Consider the following 19,527-nt stretch of genomic DNA (forward strand, 5'->3'; position numbering starts at 1 on the left):
TTTGTTCGAGTTCGAGGCAAAATGTTTTAATTTGCACTTTTGGCCTGAATAAAGAAAAGAGCGCAAAGAATAAATGAAACGTACGTACTCTGACTTGAGAAACTCATTTGCACAGAGCGAACATTCTGTTTTCTGCTCCCCCATTCTTGTACTTCGTTTATTAGTTTCTTTTCCTGTTTGTGGGCAAAGCTCGGAAACTCGTGATGAAGGGATTATTTTAGAGGCTTTCATTTTTAAAGGAGAATTCACTCTTGAATGGCACGAAATTGCGGAGACTCGTGGCAAATCTTTGAAAAGACGCAGATTTTTCGGAAGAAATCCGCGCGTGCTCCCGTAGTACAAGCTTATACCCACAACGCTCTTTATCTGCTCGTGCACATAGGCTGAGAACTGAAGTTCATTCTTTAGAAGTTACTATTCACCTGACTTACGTGAATGCATGCACATATACGAAAGAAAGAAATTGAGTTTCCCACAAGTCGCACCCTAAAAAGCCTAAAATATTTCGATTTTTTTTTTTTGAGAAAATGGCTTCCCATCGCGATTCCTAAATTGATCGCTTCAACTGGTTTCTGCAAAGATTTATTACTTGTTGCCCAGTACGTCCCCATGTTTCTCGTTCTACGCGACTCTTTGTCATTTGAGTGACTGTCTTATTATGCGTCGTTTCACATGACTATGCGTCAACTACATGCGTTAATTGCTTTACTAAACCGAATATATATCAATTAGAGAAATTATAAACATCAACCATACAAAAAATGTCATTCATTTGATGTGATGTCATGCTTTCGGGTTCCTCTGAAACGAAGTAAACGTGCGCAGACTTGCTGAAATCTATTTGTAGAGTTTATTACTTCAATTTGTTCACCAGAAGGTGACCTCTCCCCCGTCTCCCATCTATATATATATATATATATATATATATATATATATATATATATATATATATATATATATATATATATATATATATATATATATATATATATATATATTTATATTCTGCTCGTGGCAAGTTATCTTTTCACCTGCTTTTCTTTCTTGACATTTACACTATAATTCGGTCTAATAACTTCCGCTACACTTTCCTTGGCGTTACTGCCTTTTAGATCGCATACAAATATATATATATATATATATATATATATATATATATATATATATATATATATATATATATATATATATATATATATATATATATATATATATATATATATATATATATATATATATATATAGTTTTTTATTTATTCTGCCCACGGCAAGTTATCCTAACACCCACTTTTTTTTCTTGACACTTCCATTACAATTCGGTGTAATAACTTCCCCTATACTTTCCTTGGCATTATTGTCTGCTAGATCTCATTAATATTGTGTCAAACACGACAAAACAAGCCCTTAAGTATACTCTTTTCTTTCATATATATATATATATATATTGTTTTATGCGAACCTAAGAAGTTTTTTTTTACGTGGAAACAACATAACATACAGTTCATCCTGAACGAGCCTGTCAGAAAAATTGCTGATGCAAAATGAAACGAGAACGCTAAGCGTGCTGCGAATGGCAATTGCTTGCTCTCCGGCATCGATATTTTATGTAATACATGATCGTACATCACTTGCAACCCATAGGAAGTTTGAACGATCAGCATCTTTTATTTTTGTTGTCTGGGTGATAGTGGGGGTCTTAGTGATGTTGCACGGACGGAGTCAGCCTGGCCGGCCTGGCCGGCAGTTTATGTTCTTTTCTTTTTCTTCAACGAGCGTCCTCCAAAGCATTGAAACAACTTACGAGTAATTCATTGCAGCGCTCGGAAGCACGCTCGTAAGTCACTTTTAACCCATTCGAAGTCAATTCGAATACTGACGGGGACACTTTTTTGTGATCACAACTTTCGGTAGAGCGTGATTGCGACGAATAAAACATCGAAATTCACAGGTTCCGTCTTTAAAGGAAGACGTCAGTAGACGAGAGTCTCGTCTCTGGAGGGAGAGAGAATAATAAGGTTATTTGAAGGTGTGCGTGAGAAGATCGTCAAGTGTTCCGCGAGATATGGCGCCATTTAGAACTACAATGTGAACAACTTGAAGTTCTTTAGAATCGGTAGGTGGCGGCACCGTGCCGTCTTAGCAAAGCGTAAGCGATACCCACCTCTTTGTTCACAGCTTTGAAGTATCAGCGCAGAGCAATAAGCAGTATGATCTTTAGAATTATGCATCTATACATTTCCTAAATACATAAGCACGTTACCTAATACCTAATTATTATAGTCATGCCCCGAATAGACGTATTATTTGCTTTTTGATTGACAACTTTAAGAACTAGGAACGTAGCTACCAGGTCAACGTGGTTCGGCGTTGAGCGCGGGGGATTAAGCTTTCATCGTGTGGCTGAAGCTTGGGACATGAGCACCAGCAGACAGGTAGGTGAAAATTCTTTTGTTGGAGTATTAGAAGAAAAGCTATTTTCCTAAATAACTTAGGTTAAAAGTTACTTCGTCCCAGTCATTATGATATACAAAGCAGCTTGCTTCACTATCGAATAACAGCTAGCCTATATACTAACTGCTGGTCACAGCAGTAAAGTTGTAGTGACTTTCGCTGTAAGGCTGCGCCAACCAAATTGCAGAAATTCGCTCGCCCTCCCGAAAATTACGAAAGACATTAAGTCACTCGTTCAAGAAGTAACCGAATCTGCGAAAGTTTTCAACCCGCGCAAGTCATGATGGTTGGGTAAAAACTCGACAAAACTGGACGAGGATATGAAAAACGTCTCATGGTAGGGCAACTGTGATGGACTCCTTGGCCAACTCGCTTGAAGAGCCCGCGACAAGCGAACCACAAGGGGCGAGCGGAGATGAATGTGTCTTGCAAAATGGACAGGGCACGGAATGCCATTGCACGTGGATGGTTGATCTGTGGTCAAATCCATCACTGAAAACGTTGTGTAAAAAAGAATAATTATTGAGATAAAAAAAGTGTACTCTCCTTCAGGACAACCTGGCAATAAAAATAAAGCCAATCTGTATCCCAAGAAGCCCTCGACTTCAAGCGGAGAATCGGCAACGTGTTTTGTGAAGGTGAACGTTGAGTTAACAACCTGCACTCATTCACACGTGTTTCGATTCGCCTCTTGCACTGTTTTCAATTTATGTACAATCACCTTCTTAGTCAGGCTTCGAACAACAGATCCTAACGTTTCCACTAGCGGTATCTGAGTTCACTCACCCTTGAATACAAAATATGATGTGTGTAGTACGCATCGAAACTGCGGGGTCAAACTGCTTTAGCATCACGCTCAAATCATCAGTAACTTGAAACTTTATGACAATATTTGGGAGGCTGAGGGCAGAGGTCAAAAAGCATCTAACGGCCTTGACTGGGACCATGACCTTTTACAAGTGGACATCATTGACAACATTTCTATTTCAACAAAACTGTACAGATTGAGCAAGCATCGTTCAATGAGAGATCATACAGGACAAATAGAACATAAATATTAAAAAATACTCAACAGGTGAAAGTGAAAAAAGATATAAGTTATTATAAAAAGGCATTATTAAGCTGTGACGATACATGTAATACAAGAATATATGACTGGTACCGCGACCTCTTACAAGTGGGTGGCATTTACAACACTTTTATTGCAACGAAAACGTACAAATTGAGCTAGCAGCTTTTAAAGACTGCTCATACAACACTAATATAGCATATATATTAAAAATATTCAACAGGTGAAACTTAAAAAAAGATATAAGTGATCTTAATTATACCTTATACATACAAAGTTATTAATAGTGTAACGAGACAAGAAATACAAGGTTAAACCAAAGTCAGATTGGGCATGTGCTTAAGTGAATGGAGAATAAAGATGCTTTCAAAAACAAAACAAAAAATGAATTACTCGGATGGCCGCTTCAATAACACATCCAGATATGACATTCAAGTGAAACGACAAGATAAAGCCAAACCATTATTTGTACCACGTGTATGACACCGCTCTTGCGGAAGGAAAGCTGCAAGGCGTTAATTTTCGGCCTCCTAATGAATCAGTGTCAACTTCAATCAAAAATAAAGTAGAATTACATGTTTACGCAACTGGGTGAACGCTCTTCACAGATTCCCAAGGTAACAGGAGGTCATTTTTTTTATAAAAATGTCGCTTCAGGTTTTATCTCGGCACCACGTATTGTTTGCTGTGTGTTTGTGCGTGCGTATGTCTTTATGGGTGTGTGTTTGCGTGAGCGTGTTCGTGCATTCTTGTAGTGCTTGTGTGACGGGTCTGTCCACTATGCTTATGGGCACGCGCGTATGCATGCGTGTGAGTCAGTGTTTGTGTGTGTGTGTTTGCTATGTATGAGTTTGTGTGAGTTACGACATCTATGTTTTGTGCCGATGACAGTGTCTTTGTGTGGGCTCTGTTTCAGTACATGCCTAAGTGCGCATATAAATATGTGTTTGTTCCCGCGCGTAGGTACAATTGATGCTGTGTTCAACAGCATTGCACAATAGTATCATGCGATTGTACATGAGAGCGTGTCAATGTATACATGTGTATTTTTTATTGCACGAGAATCTGGCTCTCTTTTATTACTGCGACTGAAACAAAAGTGTTTTTTGCCCCAGTTTAAATTGAACAACACTTCTCGCAAGAAAAAATAATAACAGAAATTTATACTTTCTCGACACACAGATCTGCACATAGTGTTGAAAAAACGTGTTTGTTGCACTATTTTTTCTCCTCTCACGCTGAATTAGGAAAGAAACTTACTTTTCTCCTAACAAAGGCATTTTCAGGATGATGACACAAAACAAGACCAAATTAAACAGACAAATTAAAAAAACAATGTACATTGTACTTTTCTGGGATGTTTTTGGCCTACTTCAACGTGTAATACGCTGTACTCTTTTCTTTTTTTTCCATTAGTCACTACAACCGTTTCAGTGAACATGTCTGTTCTACTCGAAAAGCAAGTTTCAGTAGCTTCTTCCAGCCTAAGTTGGCAATGCCTTACAACGTGCGAGGCAAACGTTCTTACGAGAGCAAAACTGTACGAACTTCACCTTTATATGCGTGGCAGCAAAAGGCTTCCTTTGCGCATCGGCCAGAAGAAAAATGCATAATATTTCAAGTTGGAAAAAACTGTCAGAAGAAACAAATGGTCTTATGCAGAGGTAGCGCTGAAAATGCAAACACCATCCTATTTCCGAGCACTTCGCAATCTCTGGAGAATCGCGAGATTGAGAACAGCGTTAGCACTGCAGTAGTAGTCCCTGTCCCTGTTTTTTGGAGTGCTGCAGTGAATACTAGGGCGAAGTTCCAACAAGGCTTGCACGTCGCTTCTGTAGAATTGGGTCATTTCGTGTATTGTTCGAGGAAAAGACGGTGCAGCGGAATTAGACGCGGCGTTAGAAAATACACTGTGAGGCACAAAGAATCGGGTTGTAGAACGTGCAGCATCATCCTTTTGTGCAACCTAATGCACGGCAAATCGAGGCACTACTGGCGCGTAAGGGCGGCGTTTCTCTGAGAATTGTACGTTATCAACTGCGGCACGCAATCGTAAAGACACCGATGTTGGGGCACAACACAACCCGCGCGAGTATTTTTCTTGACTTTTTTGTTTATGATACCTTTTGCTCGTCATTGAATACGTTTCTCGCCAGAAAGCATTCGGATGATTTCTCAATTGATTGGTATGTTAGGTTTAACGTCCCGACACCACCATATTATCATGAGAGAGGCCGTAGTGGAGGGCTACGGAAATTTCGACCACCTGGGGTTCCTTGACGGGCACCCAAATCTGAGCACATGGGCCTACAACATTTCCGCCTCCATCGGAAATGCAGCCACCGCATTCGGATAGTTTCTCGTGTACTACCACGAAACCACTTAGCACACGTCCTTTCCAGTGTAGACCAATAGAATTTTCACAAAAAAGCGTTGCGCTTGCGCTCCGTATCTCTCATTTTTTAATACTAGTGCCGCCCACTTATGCTAACGTTGGGGCGAAGAAAATGAGACAATATTACAAACAACACCCTCAAACGGTTTATTATTTATTTGGTTACCAGTATCCAGGTCACGCCACACACAAGTAACAATCACCAAGCTGTGGATAGGACACAGACATATGGCACACATGAATATGTCCTGTCTGGTGGTGATCCACCCATGTGTGACAGATCTGGAGAAGAACTAGCTGTGGGTGACATAGTTATCAATTGAAGTGAGCTAATTGTCATCAGGAAAAAAGACACTTTCCTTTATTGGATCAATCGCAGATTGCCTTACATTCAGCGATGTTTATGGGTTAGAAACTGCATTTTAAATATTTCGAATTTCAAATCAAACTTTATTTCCATCATGTACAATCTTACACATGGAAGACAACGAAAAAAAAAGTGCCGAAAAGCAGCTCTTCTAATCCGTTGCCCAAATTAATCTACGGCGTGTGGGCAACAGCAAAGAAAAACAGTTTACAAAGGAAAACAGGAAAACATGTCATTAGTGCAGAATAAAAGCAACATACAGTAGCCAGCGAAAAAGCACATAAGTATACAACACCAAGCTCAATAAAAATATTTTTCTTAGACATAGATCCAAGTCCAGCTAAAAAACAAGAAAACGAATCAAAATTGATTAACTGAAGATGGTTTAACAATGATGGTAAAAAAAACATAAACGCTCTACGTCGTTATACGAAATGGGGTGTGACAACTTTCCAATACTCTCTATGTGTCGTTTTATAGTAGTGGCCATTGGTTACTAAATGTGCTAGGGTGTCAAATTATGAATGTTATATCTAACTTCATAGTTAACTCTAGATCAGCCGATAATTGTGTAGTTTGACAACTGTTATAATACCAGTTTTCTGAAAGAAGCGTATAGTTGTTGTTTTATAACCACCATTTAAAACATTTCATAGATGTTCTTTCTACATAACGTAAATTTTCGTACATTACAGATTGAGGTCGTATCCTAGGCAAGTCGACAATAGTTAAGCTGTGAAAAGAAAAGAAATATGAATTACAAAATACAAATTACAAATCCCTTGCGTTTTTAAAAAGATGTATGTAGTTTTCGTATGATAGTTTCAGGCAGCCCATAACACCACCTCCAAATGAGGCAGCTGCTGCAAAGGCCACATCAAGAACGGCACCTGCCTTGCGTTCCTCGGAAACAAGTGCTGTTGACGAAGAATTCATGCAGATGCCATCTTCACTCAGTTTCCTTATCGCACACCACTGGTTAGTTACCCTCACGTCGCACAGTTCATGTCACCCTCATGGTATAAATATTTCTATAATTTACCCGCGTTTAGCACGAAGAATTTATTGCCATTTACAGTCACTTACATCACCATTGTTCACATTCTGTCTCGTGTCTTGGCGCTCTGACCATCGAATTGCCCTTGCGCCATAAAACGCCTTATATCATAATCATCAATTTCAGCATCATTACAATTATTTTGCATGGCGCGTGACGCTAACACACTCCAAAAAGTTGAGATGATGGCGGCTTTCTATGCTCCATTACGAATAATTATCACGTTGCTCCTGTTTCTCTTCTGTTCGCTAGGATGAACCTTATGACACTTTGATTAGATGGACAAAGCTATTACACCATGTACCCGATGACAATTTTTCGCAGCTGCTTTGTTTGATCAAAACTACACGACACTACAAGCATTACGTGGCCGTTCCCTAGCGTGGTCGTCTCCATGCCGTGACCTTGGGCAGCGCTGCTCACAATGTCTCCATCCGCATTGCGTCGTTTGCTGGGCTTCTCCGCAGTGTTTGCCTGCTCGCGGGTAAAACTGAGCAGACGGCAGTGCTCGCACAGTCAACATGGTGGAACCTGCGGAGGTAGTTTCCTTCCACATCGAATTTGCCACCTCGGCGTCCTGTACTTTGTCGCCCATAAGTTGGAAATCTATAGGCTTTCTTTGCTTTGTATTCAAGCTTCGATGCTTCGAGAACAATGTATTCATCGGTATTTCGCAGTGATTCCAAGATTTATTCTTAAGTTCTTGGAGTCGCAGCTTAGCAAGCATAGCTAAATAAACACAGCTGATCTCAATACTAAAGTCATTTATGTTCTGTCGCCAGTATGAGATTACACGAAGCGATAGCGTATTTCACGATTTATCTATTGCTGTGACGAAAGTGTGTGAGTAGCAAGAACGAGTACCAATCGAAGTGGTCTCGTCTCAATGGGTGCTACCATGTTGGCCTCTAATCCAAGCTAGTGGCACTTACAGTCATGGCCTTTCGCTGGCCCAATCGCACTGGCTGGGGCAACTGGCTTGGGGGAGCCTAGTTACGGTCACGTAATCAAATGTGATGGCGCCCACGCGCTGCTGTGGATAATCGCCATAAACCTTTTCAACAAAACCTCCTTTGTCACCGCCACAGTTTCTTCCCGAATGAGGTAAGTAGGTGTGACCCCCCCCCCCCCCCCCATAATTATGTACTGCCCAGACAACGACCTCAGCGTTCATCAGCTTCTGTACTACGCTACCACACTTCACATAGGAGCTGATCTCACACTCGATTGAAAAAGATTAAATACCTTTTTTGTTTTCGTGGGAGACAAAAAACCCGTTTTTTTTTTATGGTCTCTGGCACAGGCACACAAAGGCTGACTTCACTGCCCTGGCAAGGTTTTTGTGTTTCCACCCCTATTTACCACAGCGCAGAAGAAATCCTAGTGTCGCCCAGGGGTAACGTTCTTCAAAATTCTTACAGAATGCTACACTCCGCGTTTCTAAGTGATTTGAGTCTAGAAACCAGACGTTAACCTCATCAAAGTTCTCACTGATGGTTTTGCATAACAGCATTTGTAAGGCGTTACCCGGTGACTCCAACATGTGACCGGGCGTGCTTGATCTAAAAATACTCGAAAATATATCTGCATGGCAGGGCTGCCTTGCGCGTTGCTATTGTCGGTTGACCCTCTGGGCTGTCCCGTATTGCACTTATGCCGGGCTGCGCTCGTAGTAATCAAATCCCGGCCTCCATAACGTACTGCGTGGGCACTTATTACTTCGCACCAGTCTGGTAGAAGGTAAATAAATAAAAAGACATCGGCGACAAACTTCGTTCCCGACAGCCTCTATTAGAGTAAGTGGGATCGATTCGCCCGACGTGCGCTGATTGGAGGGAGCTAGAGCTAAGTTTAAAAAGGCGAAGGACTCCTAGTGATGTTGCAGAAAAGAACGTCGTAAACCTTTCTTTTCGGTCCTTGCAACAAAGCTGGCGCAGAGGAGGTAAAGAAAATGCAGCCCCCAGAATAGCATCCCCAGAAGATTAAACAGCTGAAGAGTGACGCGTAAGTTCCCTGGCTCGTTGCCATTCCCCCCTCCCTTTTTTCCATTTCGGAGTAAACTCGCCTGTGCTGGGCAGGTGAGCTTACTGCTTCTCCCATCGCCACCGCCTCATACAAGACTTTGGGCTGGCCTTGCTCCACATTAATCGCATAAGGTGGCTCTAAAGTTCGAATTGCAAACTCTAACCCCCGTATTCACAAACGCTCCTCGACTCTACTTTCACCCTTCAGTTGACAGAGTTGAGCACTGCGCCACTGCTCGGCTGAAAATGGCGCTGTGCTACTCAAGAATAGCAGCAAATTATCACTGATATGCAGCGACTTGCCCTGCCTAGAAATGACGCTCCCATCGGCTTTCTCAAGTGAAGGTAGAGCGTTGAGTGAAGGGACGTTCTAGAATACGGGGGTAAGTGAGGCTCTGTTTCTTTAATATGTTTGGTGTCTGCTGTAGCCATACAAGGTAACAGAGAGAAATACTTTAATGAAGAGCTGGAGAGCTTTGCCTGATTTTTCACTTGACAGGCTACCCTGGGTGTCAAGTAATGACTATGATATATACTGTTATAAACACGTAACACATACAGTTCCATACACGCATAACAGTTACATAACACGCACAATCATTCCCTTTAAAATACGTTGAAAAAGTAGTACACAAATGAAACAAATGGAATGTATGCTTCTGTGTAAGCAAGATATAATTTTCTACAATATCATCAGTTGAGCTATTAAAAACGAAAGGAACCCAGTAAGATCCATTTAAGCCAACACGCGGAGTGCGAGAAAACAAATATTCATTCAGACACTCATTGAATGCTAATCTTTTCTTTTCTACAAAAATTAGTTCTGTGTCAAAACTTTGAAGTGGCACGACTCGAACCAGCGTTTTTTTTTTAATGCGTCTTCTTTCCAAGGCACTGGTATGCAAAGATGACGCAACGGGATGATGATGACGACGACAACCACGACAATGACGATGACGATGACGACAATGATGATGATGAGGAGGAGGATAATGATGATGATGATGATGATGATGATGATGATGATCAAAACATTGTTTTGGTGCAGAGAAGACTCAGGGTAGACTCCATGCCACCCGCTTAATCCAATGTGGGGACCGCCAAGTGGATCTTGATGGCCCGTTAAACAGGCTCGTCTATTTCTTTCTATATTGCGATAGAACAAAACTAAAATAATACTGACGATGTACATTCGTCTAAAACTATAACTTCTAAATGCTCTACCTCGAGAAAAACTTGGGAATTGTGTGCTGGTGTTTCCCAGCACACCGGTTAGTGGGGCAGCCAGAAGAGCTTGCAGTGTGATCGTGACTGTTGTTGTGGTTGTTGTCATTGTTGTTTCTGATGTTGTCGTTGCTGTTGTTTGTTGTTGTTTTTGTTGTTGTTTCAGTGAACCGCGGCTAACCCCTGCTGTGGTATTTGACCACGAAGAAGACCAAATAACATGAAGGTGACGATAACAACATTGTTGTAGGCTGTATTTCAAGGTCATTATGCTTAATTTTTCAGTCAGTTGACTACAAGGCTTTGATGGAAGCAGGTATCAGTCATTGAAGGGTTATATTAGCAGCCGATGCAGTATAATCCGTCGTGTCGTTGTCTTTTCTGGATCTACCATGGCAGCCTTAGGAGAATCATCTTCATTACTAGAGGATCATTTTTGGTTCGTGCTGTGGCACTCTCGACAATAGTTAGCCGTAACAACACAGAGCTAACCATTTACAGCAACTCCTAAATCTATTTAATCAGTTAAGTATTATGAAGTGATGATGTAGAAAACTCTGCCATTGTAAACGTTCAGAACATTGACGTTAATGGCCTCTCCGATATTTCAATATCCGCAAGAAACAACACCTAAATCTTTTGGTCAACTAAATACTATGAATTGATAATGGAAATTACACTGATATTGTAAGCGTTCAGAACATCGACGTTCAAAAAACTCTCTCAAAAACTTCAAATGGTTGCAGGAGTTATCACTTTTTCTTCCAAAATTGTGGAAATGGTCGCCACAATAAGCCACTGCTGTGCTTTTTACAAGAACTCTAGAGTCAACTGATTAACGATTGACCTATGTTTGTTGATGAGGGAAATACCCTGATAGTGAAAGTTTTTGTATCATTGCTGTCCGCGGCTTTTTTCGCATAGAATGTTCATGCTAATAAAAACTGTTGCTTAATATCAAGAATTTCACTGAACTGTAATTTGGTTTCGCATCAAATGCCCAGCACGGACTGGCGTAAAGAATACTCATATTCCCCTGTCGCTCTTCGACCTAGTCCACCCCCCTAGTCAACATCAAAGTGCAAAGACGACAGTGTATTCATTCAGAGGACGAGTGAATTTTTACCTGTTTCGTAAGTTTTCACAATAGAAGGAGCTGAAGTTCGTAGCTTCTTCCTCTTTCAGAACGTGTGTATGTTCAGCAAACACATTTAGTGGCTGAGAAGGCAGACCTAGTCAACAGCACGGGAACAGAAGAAATCCCACGACTAAATGAGCAGTATACTGTTCTTCTTTTCTAAAGCGACCAGTTGTCGACTGTTGCAAGACATCGGCAGAAACTCGGAGAGATGTCATTACCTTCAGGTTATTTGCCTTCACTTCACCCAGATCCTTCCAGCCTACTCGCAAAGATCACGCGATGTTTGACTCGATCACATCCCCCTTTGATGGCATGATGTACACAAAAATATCTATAAGAAGCTGGAACACATCTCTCTCGTATTCTTCCATGACCGTTTCGCTCTGTCGGTAAATGACAATTGAGACGCCTGTCCCTGCTTTTTCTCCTTGATGGAACACCCTGAGGCACTCCCGTTTCCGAGAGCAGAAAAAGTTGGCCCGTATTTGGCCCACAAACAATGATGGGAAGTTTTCTCGTCAAAAGAGCACAGACTTCCACGGGAGTACGCACTACGAATGGCCCGCATGTCCCAGCCGTAATTTGAAAGACAGTCAGGTGCAGCGCCAGAACGACTTCATGAGCGACGCGTATCAAGGGCAAGAACTTCGTCGTATATAGAAGATCTAGAAGCCAAGTCAGCAGAGCTCTAGCAATTCTGTGTTAAGATCAGTGCGTATAAAACTTCTTATTGGAAACAAAACACTGGGAAGAGGCAATTTCTAGAGCGCCTGTTTGACTTTGTTGAATAGCTTGCAGAGAGTTTGCTCTGAAGATGTGATGGCCAATTCTATTATACTGCATATAAATGCCCCGATGTCGTGTTTGATTTGTTCTGTTTATTACCTTAAAGTGCCTCTCATGGTATTCCATAACAAGTTGCTATAAAAACAAATACAAATATATTATTCATGTCATACAATATACGTTGCTTCGTACGTTGCTGTAGTCGTACCTTCAACTGTGGGTACAATTACAACCTGTGGGGGACAACCACTACACCACAACGGAGGACCCACTGCATGCTGACTTGAGAATGATAGTCTAGTAGGTTTCATTCCGCGGAACTTAAATACAGGTGCTAGTGTGGTTGCGTCACAACTTAGGTATAGGCATATTTATTTCATTTGGTGGTCATCGTTATACTCTTATTTTCTTACAGTATCGCCTATGGAGTTGAGATATCTTTACGTGGTGGCTATTCTACTCTTGGACAATTCCGAGATGAAAACGGTCACGAGTAATTTTAGATGCGGGAGCATCTTATACACTCGCCTTGTAGTGCGCCGTCCGCGCCGTCCACACCGCTTCTCGAACATTCGACAGCTGACGCGCGCGCATGCGCCATCGCGCCGTCGCCCACCATCTGTGCCGCGCGCGCTTCTCCTTCGAGAACATTCGACAGCTGACAGCGCATGCGCCGTCGCGCCGTCGCCATCTGTGCCGCGCGCGCGCTTCTCCTTCGAGAACATTCAACAGCTGACAGTGCATGCGCCGTAGCGCTGTATATATACTCAAGGTCGGCGTTCGCTCGCTCAGTTGCCGCTCGTCGGTTGGTTTGTACGGCGCGTCGACGTCCAAGGTCGCGGTGAAATGAATTCCAACGAATCCACAAACACAATGATCGACGTCCCTTCGACCAGCACCGTCCTTTCGCATACGTGTGTACGTGTTCACTCATTTAACACCCCCTCCTACAACCACGTTAACCAATTTAGCCATCGACCCAAGTAAGTCGCAATTTAACACCCCATTTCACAACCACGTTAACCAATTTAGCCATAGACCCAAGTAAGTCGCACTTTAACACCGCGTTAACCAATTATATGCTCCGCATCCTCCTCAGTGTTCCCCCGAGGGAAGCTGCGGGCAATTTTTTTAATCAGGGTGTACACAACACTTTCTTTCATTCTTACCATTCACCCTGCCCTGTACAGCAGAATAGAACAGTCGGCCCAGTTATTGGACGTTGGGTTTTTCTTGTCTTTACACCACATATTTAGTTTTCATTATCTGTCTGTTTTTTCTGCGTGTAACCAATCCAAATGAGCCTTTGCCCATCTTTTTAAAAGATTACTTCCCCTCAGCGGAAACCGTGGCCCTCAGTTATCCTATCCTGTCTGATGTAAAATACTAGCGTACTCACGTATTAACTGTGAATGCCACAGAGTATGTAAAATTGAACAAACTGACGTAGTTGAAAAATCCTCTTTGGGGTTTCTCAGACCCGTATAGCAGTAAAACGTCAAATACATGTACCCGTGTTCCCCACTTGATGGCGCTATAAACAGAAAAAGTTCGAAAGGAAGGGGAAAATGGGCTGATTGAGGCACGTAGTTGTCGCCTTTGGTGCTTTACATTGGGTGGCTTGTTCGCCCAGGTTCATTAGATCACTGGATGGGGAGATTTCCATTTCTATGCCGATGCCACTATAGCGCTATTTCCGCTGATTGCTTCCATGTGACCAGTGAAGCTTCCCTGTTGGCACGTGGTGATTTTGCGATGAAATAATGAACCACGTGAAGTGGTTCGTCCGGACCAGCCTCCCCGTGACGTCTTTTCGGGTGTATTGGAAACTAGCTTCAACATTCATGGTGTGTGCTTTTGTGTTAAACATTTCGATACTTTCCTCTCCGCGCCCCGCGTTTGATTTCCATACAGATTAGAAGAGATTCCAGTAGGCAGAAAGGTGCATGCAAACTAAAGTCGGAAAGATAGGCGGTAATACCTCCGTAGCGCAAATGAACTCGGGCAATGACGTGAGTTCTGGAAAGCAGGGGTGTTAGGTAGGCGCTTTGAAAGATTCTCGCAATCTTTTTTTCTTTTTTTAGTTTCACGTTTGATGCAGTTCTGTATGCACGGATCGCCTCGAGGTCCCAATTACAAGACGACGTGGCTGTTCTCTATTGATAAATATGCGTTGTTTTATGGTGGCTGGCTTCCTATGACATCAATAGATAAGCTATCGTTAGCCGGTGACAGTGGCACTCTTTGACGTGATAAGCCACGGTACCGCATTCTCTTGCCGATATCTTATTACTCATCATTATGCATTTTAGTAAGAAGCGATGAGAATCTAGGGCTTTTTGGGTTAGCGTTTTATTTTCGCTTTGAATATACCACTTATCGATGTCATTTTGTGCAGACTGCAATGTCTATCGACGCACTCGAGAACTTTGCACGGAGGACTTCATCGACCTTGGCCGACTGTAGGAGAACGAGCTCTCTAATAGTAAAGTCGATGGCTGTCATTCTGCTCCAAGTTTTAAAGTGGTTGCGAAAAAAAGAAAATGTTGAACTTAAATACTGCATTTCATGGTTACTCCTGCCCAGGGCGAAGTGTTTTTTTGGGGAATGAAACTAATCTACGTAGGTGATTTAACGTGTATAAGCCACAATTTCCACGCTTATGACCTGTACTTCAGGGCTCGGGCACAGTACGTAGAAGTACAAAGATGTGATTGAGGCACTGCGAAGACGGTATCGTCCACTTTTACGCAACTTACCTCAGCCGCTAGAATCTTCCCTAGAGGACACCTTGTCACGTGACATGACAAAGCTACCTATTCAGTTCACTTCTTTGTGATCAGCGTGTGCAGTGTTCTATTCCCAGCAATTCCTGCGCCGGCCTTTCCGCCGTCAAGATGAGATATTGCTTTTCTTTCCTCCACTGCGCGGGGTGAGGTGAGCGTCTTTTGGGTGTTTTTTTTTTCCGCAACCGAAAAATGTGTTGACCATAAGACGCAGCCTGTGTCTGCGTGTGTGTGACAGTGATGGGACAACACTCTAGGCTCATTCTCTGTTTCGATATTTCTCTTTTAGGACGGAAGATAATGTTTCTCCACGTAAGGGAAGAAAAACTTTCGAAAGATTGCGCACACTATCGAAGTTCCCACAACCGATGTATTTTGCTGTCGACTGATACGAAGCTGTCAACAGGCTGTCAACAGCGGGACGCTTGTCAAACTGAAGCCTGTCCGCAGCGGTGACACTCGCCTTCGGCGAGAGTTTCTCGAGCGGCACTTTAGCTGCGACGTATGTAACGGCTTGTGGTCACACATTTCAGCTTCTCTGGTTAACCGTCCTTGTAGAGCACTTGGACGGCGATTTACTTCTCATTGCGGGTTTATCAGTCGCTTTGAATGCGCATTTCATTCAGCGAAACGGCAACAAGTGGTACGTTAGAGTCATTATGTCGATTACAAAAAACGCTGCCGAGATGATTACGTGTTCTGAAAATCTCAGTCATTAAAATAAACTTAACTTTGTGATTTCACAAAGACAAAGTTTTCACAGTGGTCTTCGTTATCGCGATGTGCTTTCTAACATGGTGAATTACACATATAGCAGCCCTCCGATCCTTCTACCTGGTTTTGGATTTTTGTTTAAGTTGAACATAACTATCTCTATGTGCAACGTTTTTCTTGACACATATTGGCCTTCCGTTTCAGGTACGCAACGCTCGATTCAGCCCTCTGCACTATATACACTGCCGGGTTCAAAAATATTTATGAACTCTATCCTATGACTGAACGCTGAAGCCAAGCACTTGAAGTTTACCATGGCTTCGAATGTGTTTTAGAACTCTAGGATAAAACTGTAACGCGTCAACGTCCTTGCAGGCGTCGTACTAAAGCAGAAGCCAAGCACTTGAAGCTTACCATGGCTTCGAATGCGTTTCAGAACCCTACAATAAAACTATAACGCGTCAACGTCCTTGCAGGCGTCGTAACAAAGCAAAATCCAAGCACTTGAAGCTTACCATGGCTTCGAATGTGTCTCAGAACGCTACATTAAAATTATAACGCATCAACCTCCATGCAGGCGTCCTACAGAAGCGGAAGCCAAGCACTTGAAGCTTACCAATGCTTCGAATGCGTTTCAGAATATAAATACTTACTGTGAATACTTACTGGTCAACACGTTCTCTCTTTCCTATAAACGTCCAATGCCATGGTACGCACCTTGTAATATTCGATGTGAAAAATGATGAAATCGGCGAGCCTGGTAATTACCAGGTTCTTCTGATTGAAACATATTAATACCAAGTCAACTTATTAATAAATATAGAAACCTATTACTCACCTCGTAAAAGAAACGGCAGGCTCTGGTATATGTACTCCATGATCGCAGACTCATGCACAACTCCAACTAATGGTCCACATAGTGTTTTCTAAAGTTAACTCGAGGAAGCCCTGGCGCTGCGATCGTTCAGCCACCATGAGATTGATGAGTACTGCACGGATTTACCAGGTCATCGCGCTTGCGGGCTTCGAACGAACTCTTGGCGTTTTTTCTTGTGTTTTGGTTTTGTTTTGTTAAAGAAAAAACGAACATTTGTGGACTTCGCGAGCCGATTTGAATTGGTGAACCTAAAAAGGTCAAAGTGGCTTTTCTCAACTTCCTCTTGCCGCAAAGGCAATGCCGCAGCGCAGTGCATCACGTGTCGTGACGTCACGCCTGCCACACTTGAGCTGCGACGGCTCAAAGTCTTTAACAAGGATCGAATGACTTTGGGATACAAAGAACAATAATGCCCCAGCTCTTAAAAAATAACTTCTTTAAATGCCGTTATTGCTAAAATAAAACCTTCTAGTCTTCTAGTCTTTCTATTGGAGCTTCGAAATTTTTATTAACTGCACTATGCTAATCACTCGCTTGCAGTCAGGCTACCTGAACAAGCGCTTCTGTGCGCAGTACGTAATCGTCAATAATTTATTTACAACGTAGTTCAGTATTTCGTGCTGCATTTACCCCAATTGGGGTCTACGTTCCCGCCGCTGGTGAATATATCGAGAAGAGAAAGTGACGCCGGCGTCAGTGCGAACTTTTGGTCGTAGCAGAAGCCCCGGAAGCAGGACTGTTCATCCGCACCGTACTCGTTCACCAGCTGAATGATCGACGCCACCGTTCCGCCGATGAACACGAAAAGGCCGCACAGAATGGCTAATGCGAGGCCGATCTTCATTCTCGTGCTCAGGGGCCTGCGAGAAAGATGAAGTTCGCTATCAGTACGCGAATTCGCTTTAATAAAAAAAGCCGTCGTGACCCACGAAACATAGAGGCTGACCGTCGGTGGCATCGACCACGTAACAATAGCATAATACGGTGCATAATGCATAAAATTTGCATGGTCTGTCTCTCGGCTGGGATGCTCGGCTGCTGAGCCGAAGGTTACTAGTGCAATCCCGGCTACAGTGGTAGCATTCCAATTGAGGCAAAATGGTATAGGCCCATGTACTAGGCCGTGTCAGTGCTCGCTACTGAACACCAGATGGTAGAGATTTCCGGAGCCCATCTCTACGGCGTCTCTCATAGTCATATCATGGTTTTGGGACGATGAACCTCCGATTTTATTATCACATTGTCGTGTGATGACGTCACTGGATCACACCAACGGGACGCTACAGATCATTACTATTTGTGGCATCAAAATGACTGCACCTTGTCATCGCTATAACGTTAGAACGTATTGTAGCACGTGACATCGTCAATTGGCCAGAGGTAGGCCCATCATGGAGGGAGTACGAAAACAAATTGGTGAGGCAAACAAAGCTTGCAATGCCTTCTATCTTAGAGGCAATGCAAAAAGACTTTAGCAGTCGAATTGTATCGGCAAAGTGGGGTGTGGAATGAATACCTTTACTCAAAACGTAAAAAATGTTACTTTCCTTCGAAGCATCAAAGACGATCACGTAAGTGACCCAGTGATTTTTATTACCCTATTTACTTGGTTATTTTTTTTTATTTTCCGAAATAATAGCGACTCAATGCGCGTTGTTTCAGTGAGCGCATACTCGCACAACCTGTAGAGGTTTCTGCGAAATAAGCCGTCCAAGTTGCGTATGCCTCAAGTACACCTTTTTTTTTCATATTTCGCCCTCTTTCGCAGCGAAATCAATCTGTTCAGGGAAGCCTAACAATAAAACATGTGCGAATGACCAGTTCAAGAAGCGACAAAGTCTCTTTCGCAATTGCTAAGACGAATCTAAGATGAAAGATATCTTTTGCTTATTTTCAGTCGATCGTACCTACTCCACTGCCCCTCCCGCCCTCTTCTTGAAATCCTTCCGCGTAGAACAAGGCTTCTTTTTTCGCCTCCTAGACTCAAAGCTCCCTGCAACTCACGCATTACCTCCGGCTTCGCCAAACTTTTACCAAGATGCGATGTCACGTGACAACGTCCTTGCGTGGTAACACGTCATATAACGTGGAAACTGCGTCATCAACTTTTGCGTCACTCGTGCGCCCGCCACCGATGCCGACGATGACGTACCACGTTTGATCAGGCATCATAGCATTGATCTTAAAATAGAAAGAGGTCAAAGTAGAATGTACAGCCTTGGTGACTGACTTCTCTGGCCACTGCTCCGATCCCTGGCACAGCTTGTAGTAGAACACGGGGGGCAGCAGGAACGCCACAGGGCAGAGCGCAAGGGACCCAACGAGTCCCATCAAGGGTCCTTCGTATGGCAAGGCCAGGGCGATTCCACCGGCGCACAAGGCAAGCGGAGCCGATATTCGGGCACGCCTCCAGGCCAAGCCTGCAGGAAGACATGCGCACCATTCTAAGAATTCAAGAATTGACAACCTAGTTTCACCCTCTCCTAAGTGCTTTGTGAATTTCACTGTAGTTGTGTGATATTCCACGCAACATTCCATTATGACAAAGTATGTGATGACCCCAACTGACCATCTTCGCAAATGAGCAAAAGACAAGGCAAAAAAAAAGCTAGGCAGTTTGACCGCAACAAATGTGT

General features: G+C 42.9%; 1 protein-coding gene across 3 annotated transcripts in view; it reads right to left on the reverse strand.

Moving 5' to 3' along the window:
• LOC119165261 (uncharacterized) overlaps positions 1-19,527 on the reverse strand; it is a 104,630-nt gene that overhangs the window by 66,983 nt on the left and 18,120 nt on the right. For 2 of the 3 annotated variants that reach the window (XM_075871319.1, XM_075871317.1), the window contains 2 exons: positions 19,122-19,311; positions 17,469-17,751 (listed from right to left, as the gene is read on the reverse strand). In XM_075871319.1, the coding sequence (XP_075727434.1) occupies positions 17,499-17,751; positions 19,122-19,311 (443 nt within the window). In that variant the 3' untranslated portion in view covers positions 17,469-17,498. Of the gene's footprint in view, positions 1-17,468; positions 17,752-19,121; positions 19,312-19,527 lie in introns of those variants that run through there. The other variant, XM_075871318.1, reaches the window with a different exon arrangement.

This window comes from Rhipicephalus microplus, chromosome 8, assembly GCF_043290135.1.
Source record: "Rhipicephalus microplus isolate Deutch F79 chromosome 8, USDA_Rmic, whole genome shotgun sequence".
NCBI lineage: Eukaryota > Metazoa > Arthropoda > Arachnida > Ixodida > Ixodidae > Rhipicephalus > Rhipicephalus microplus.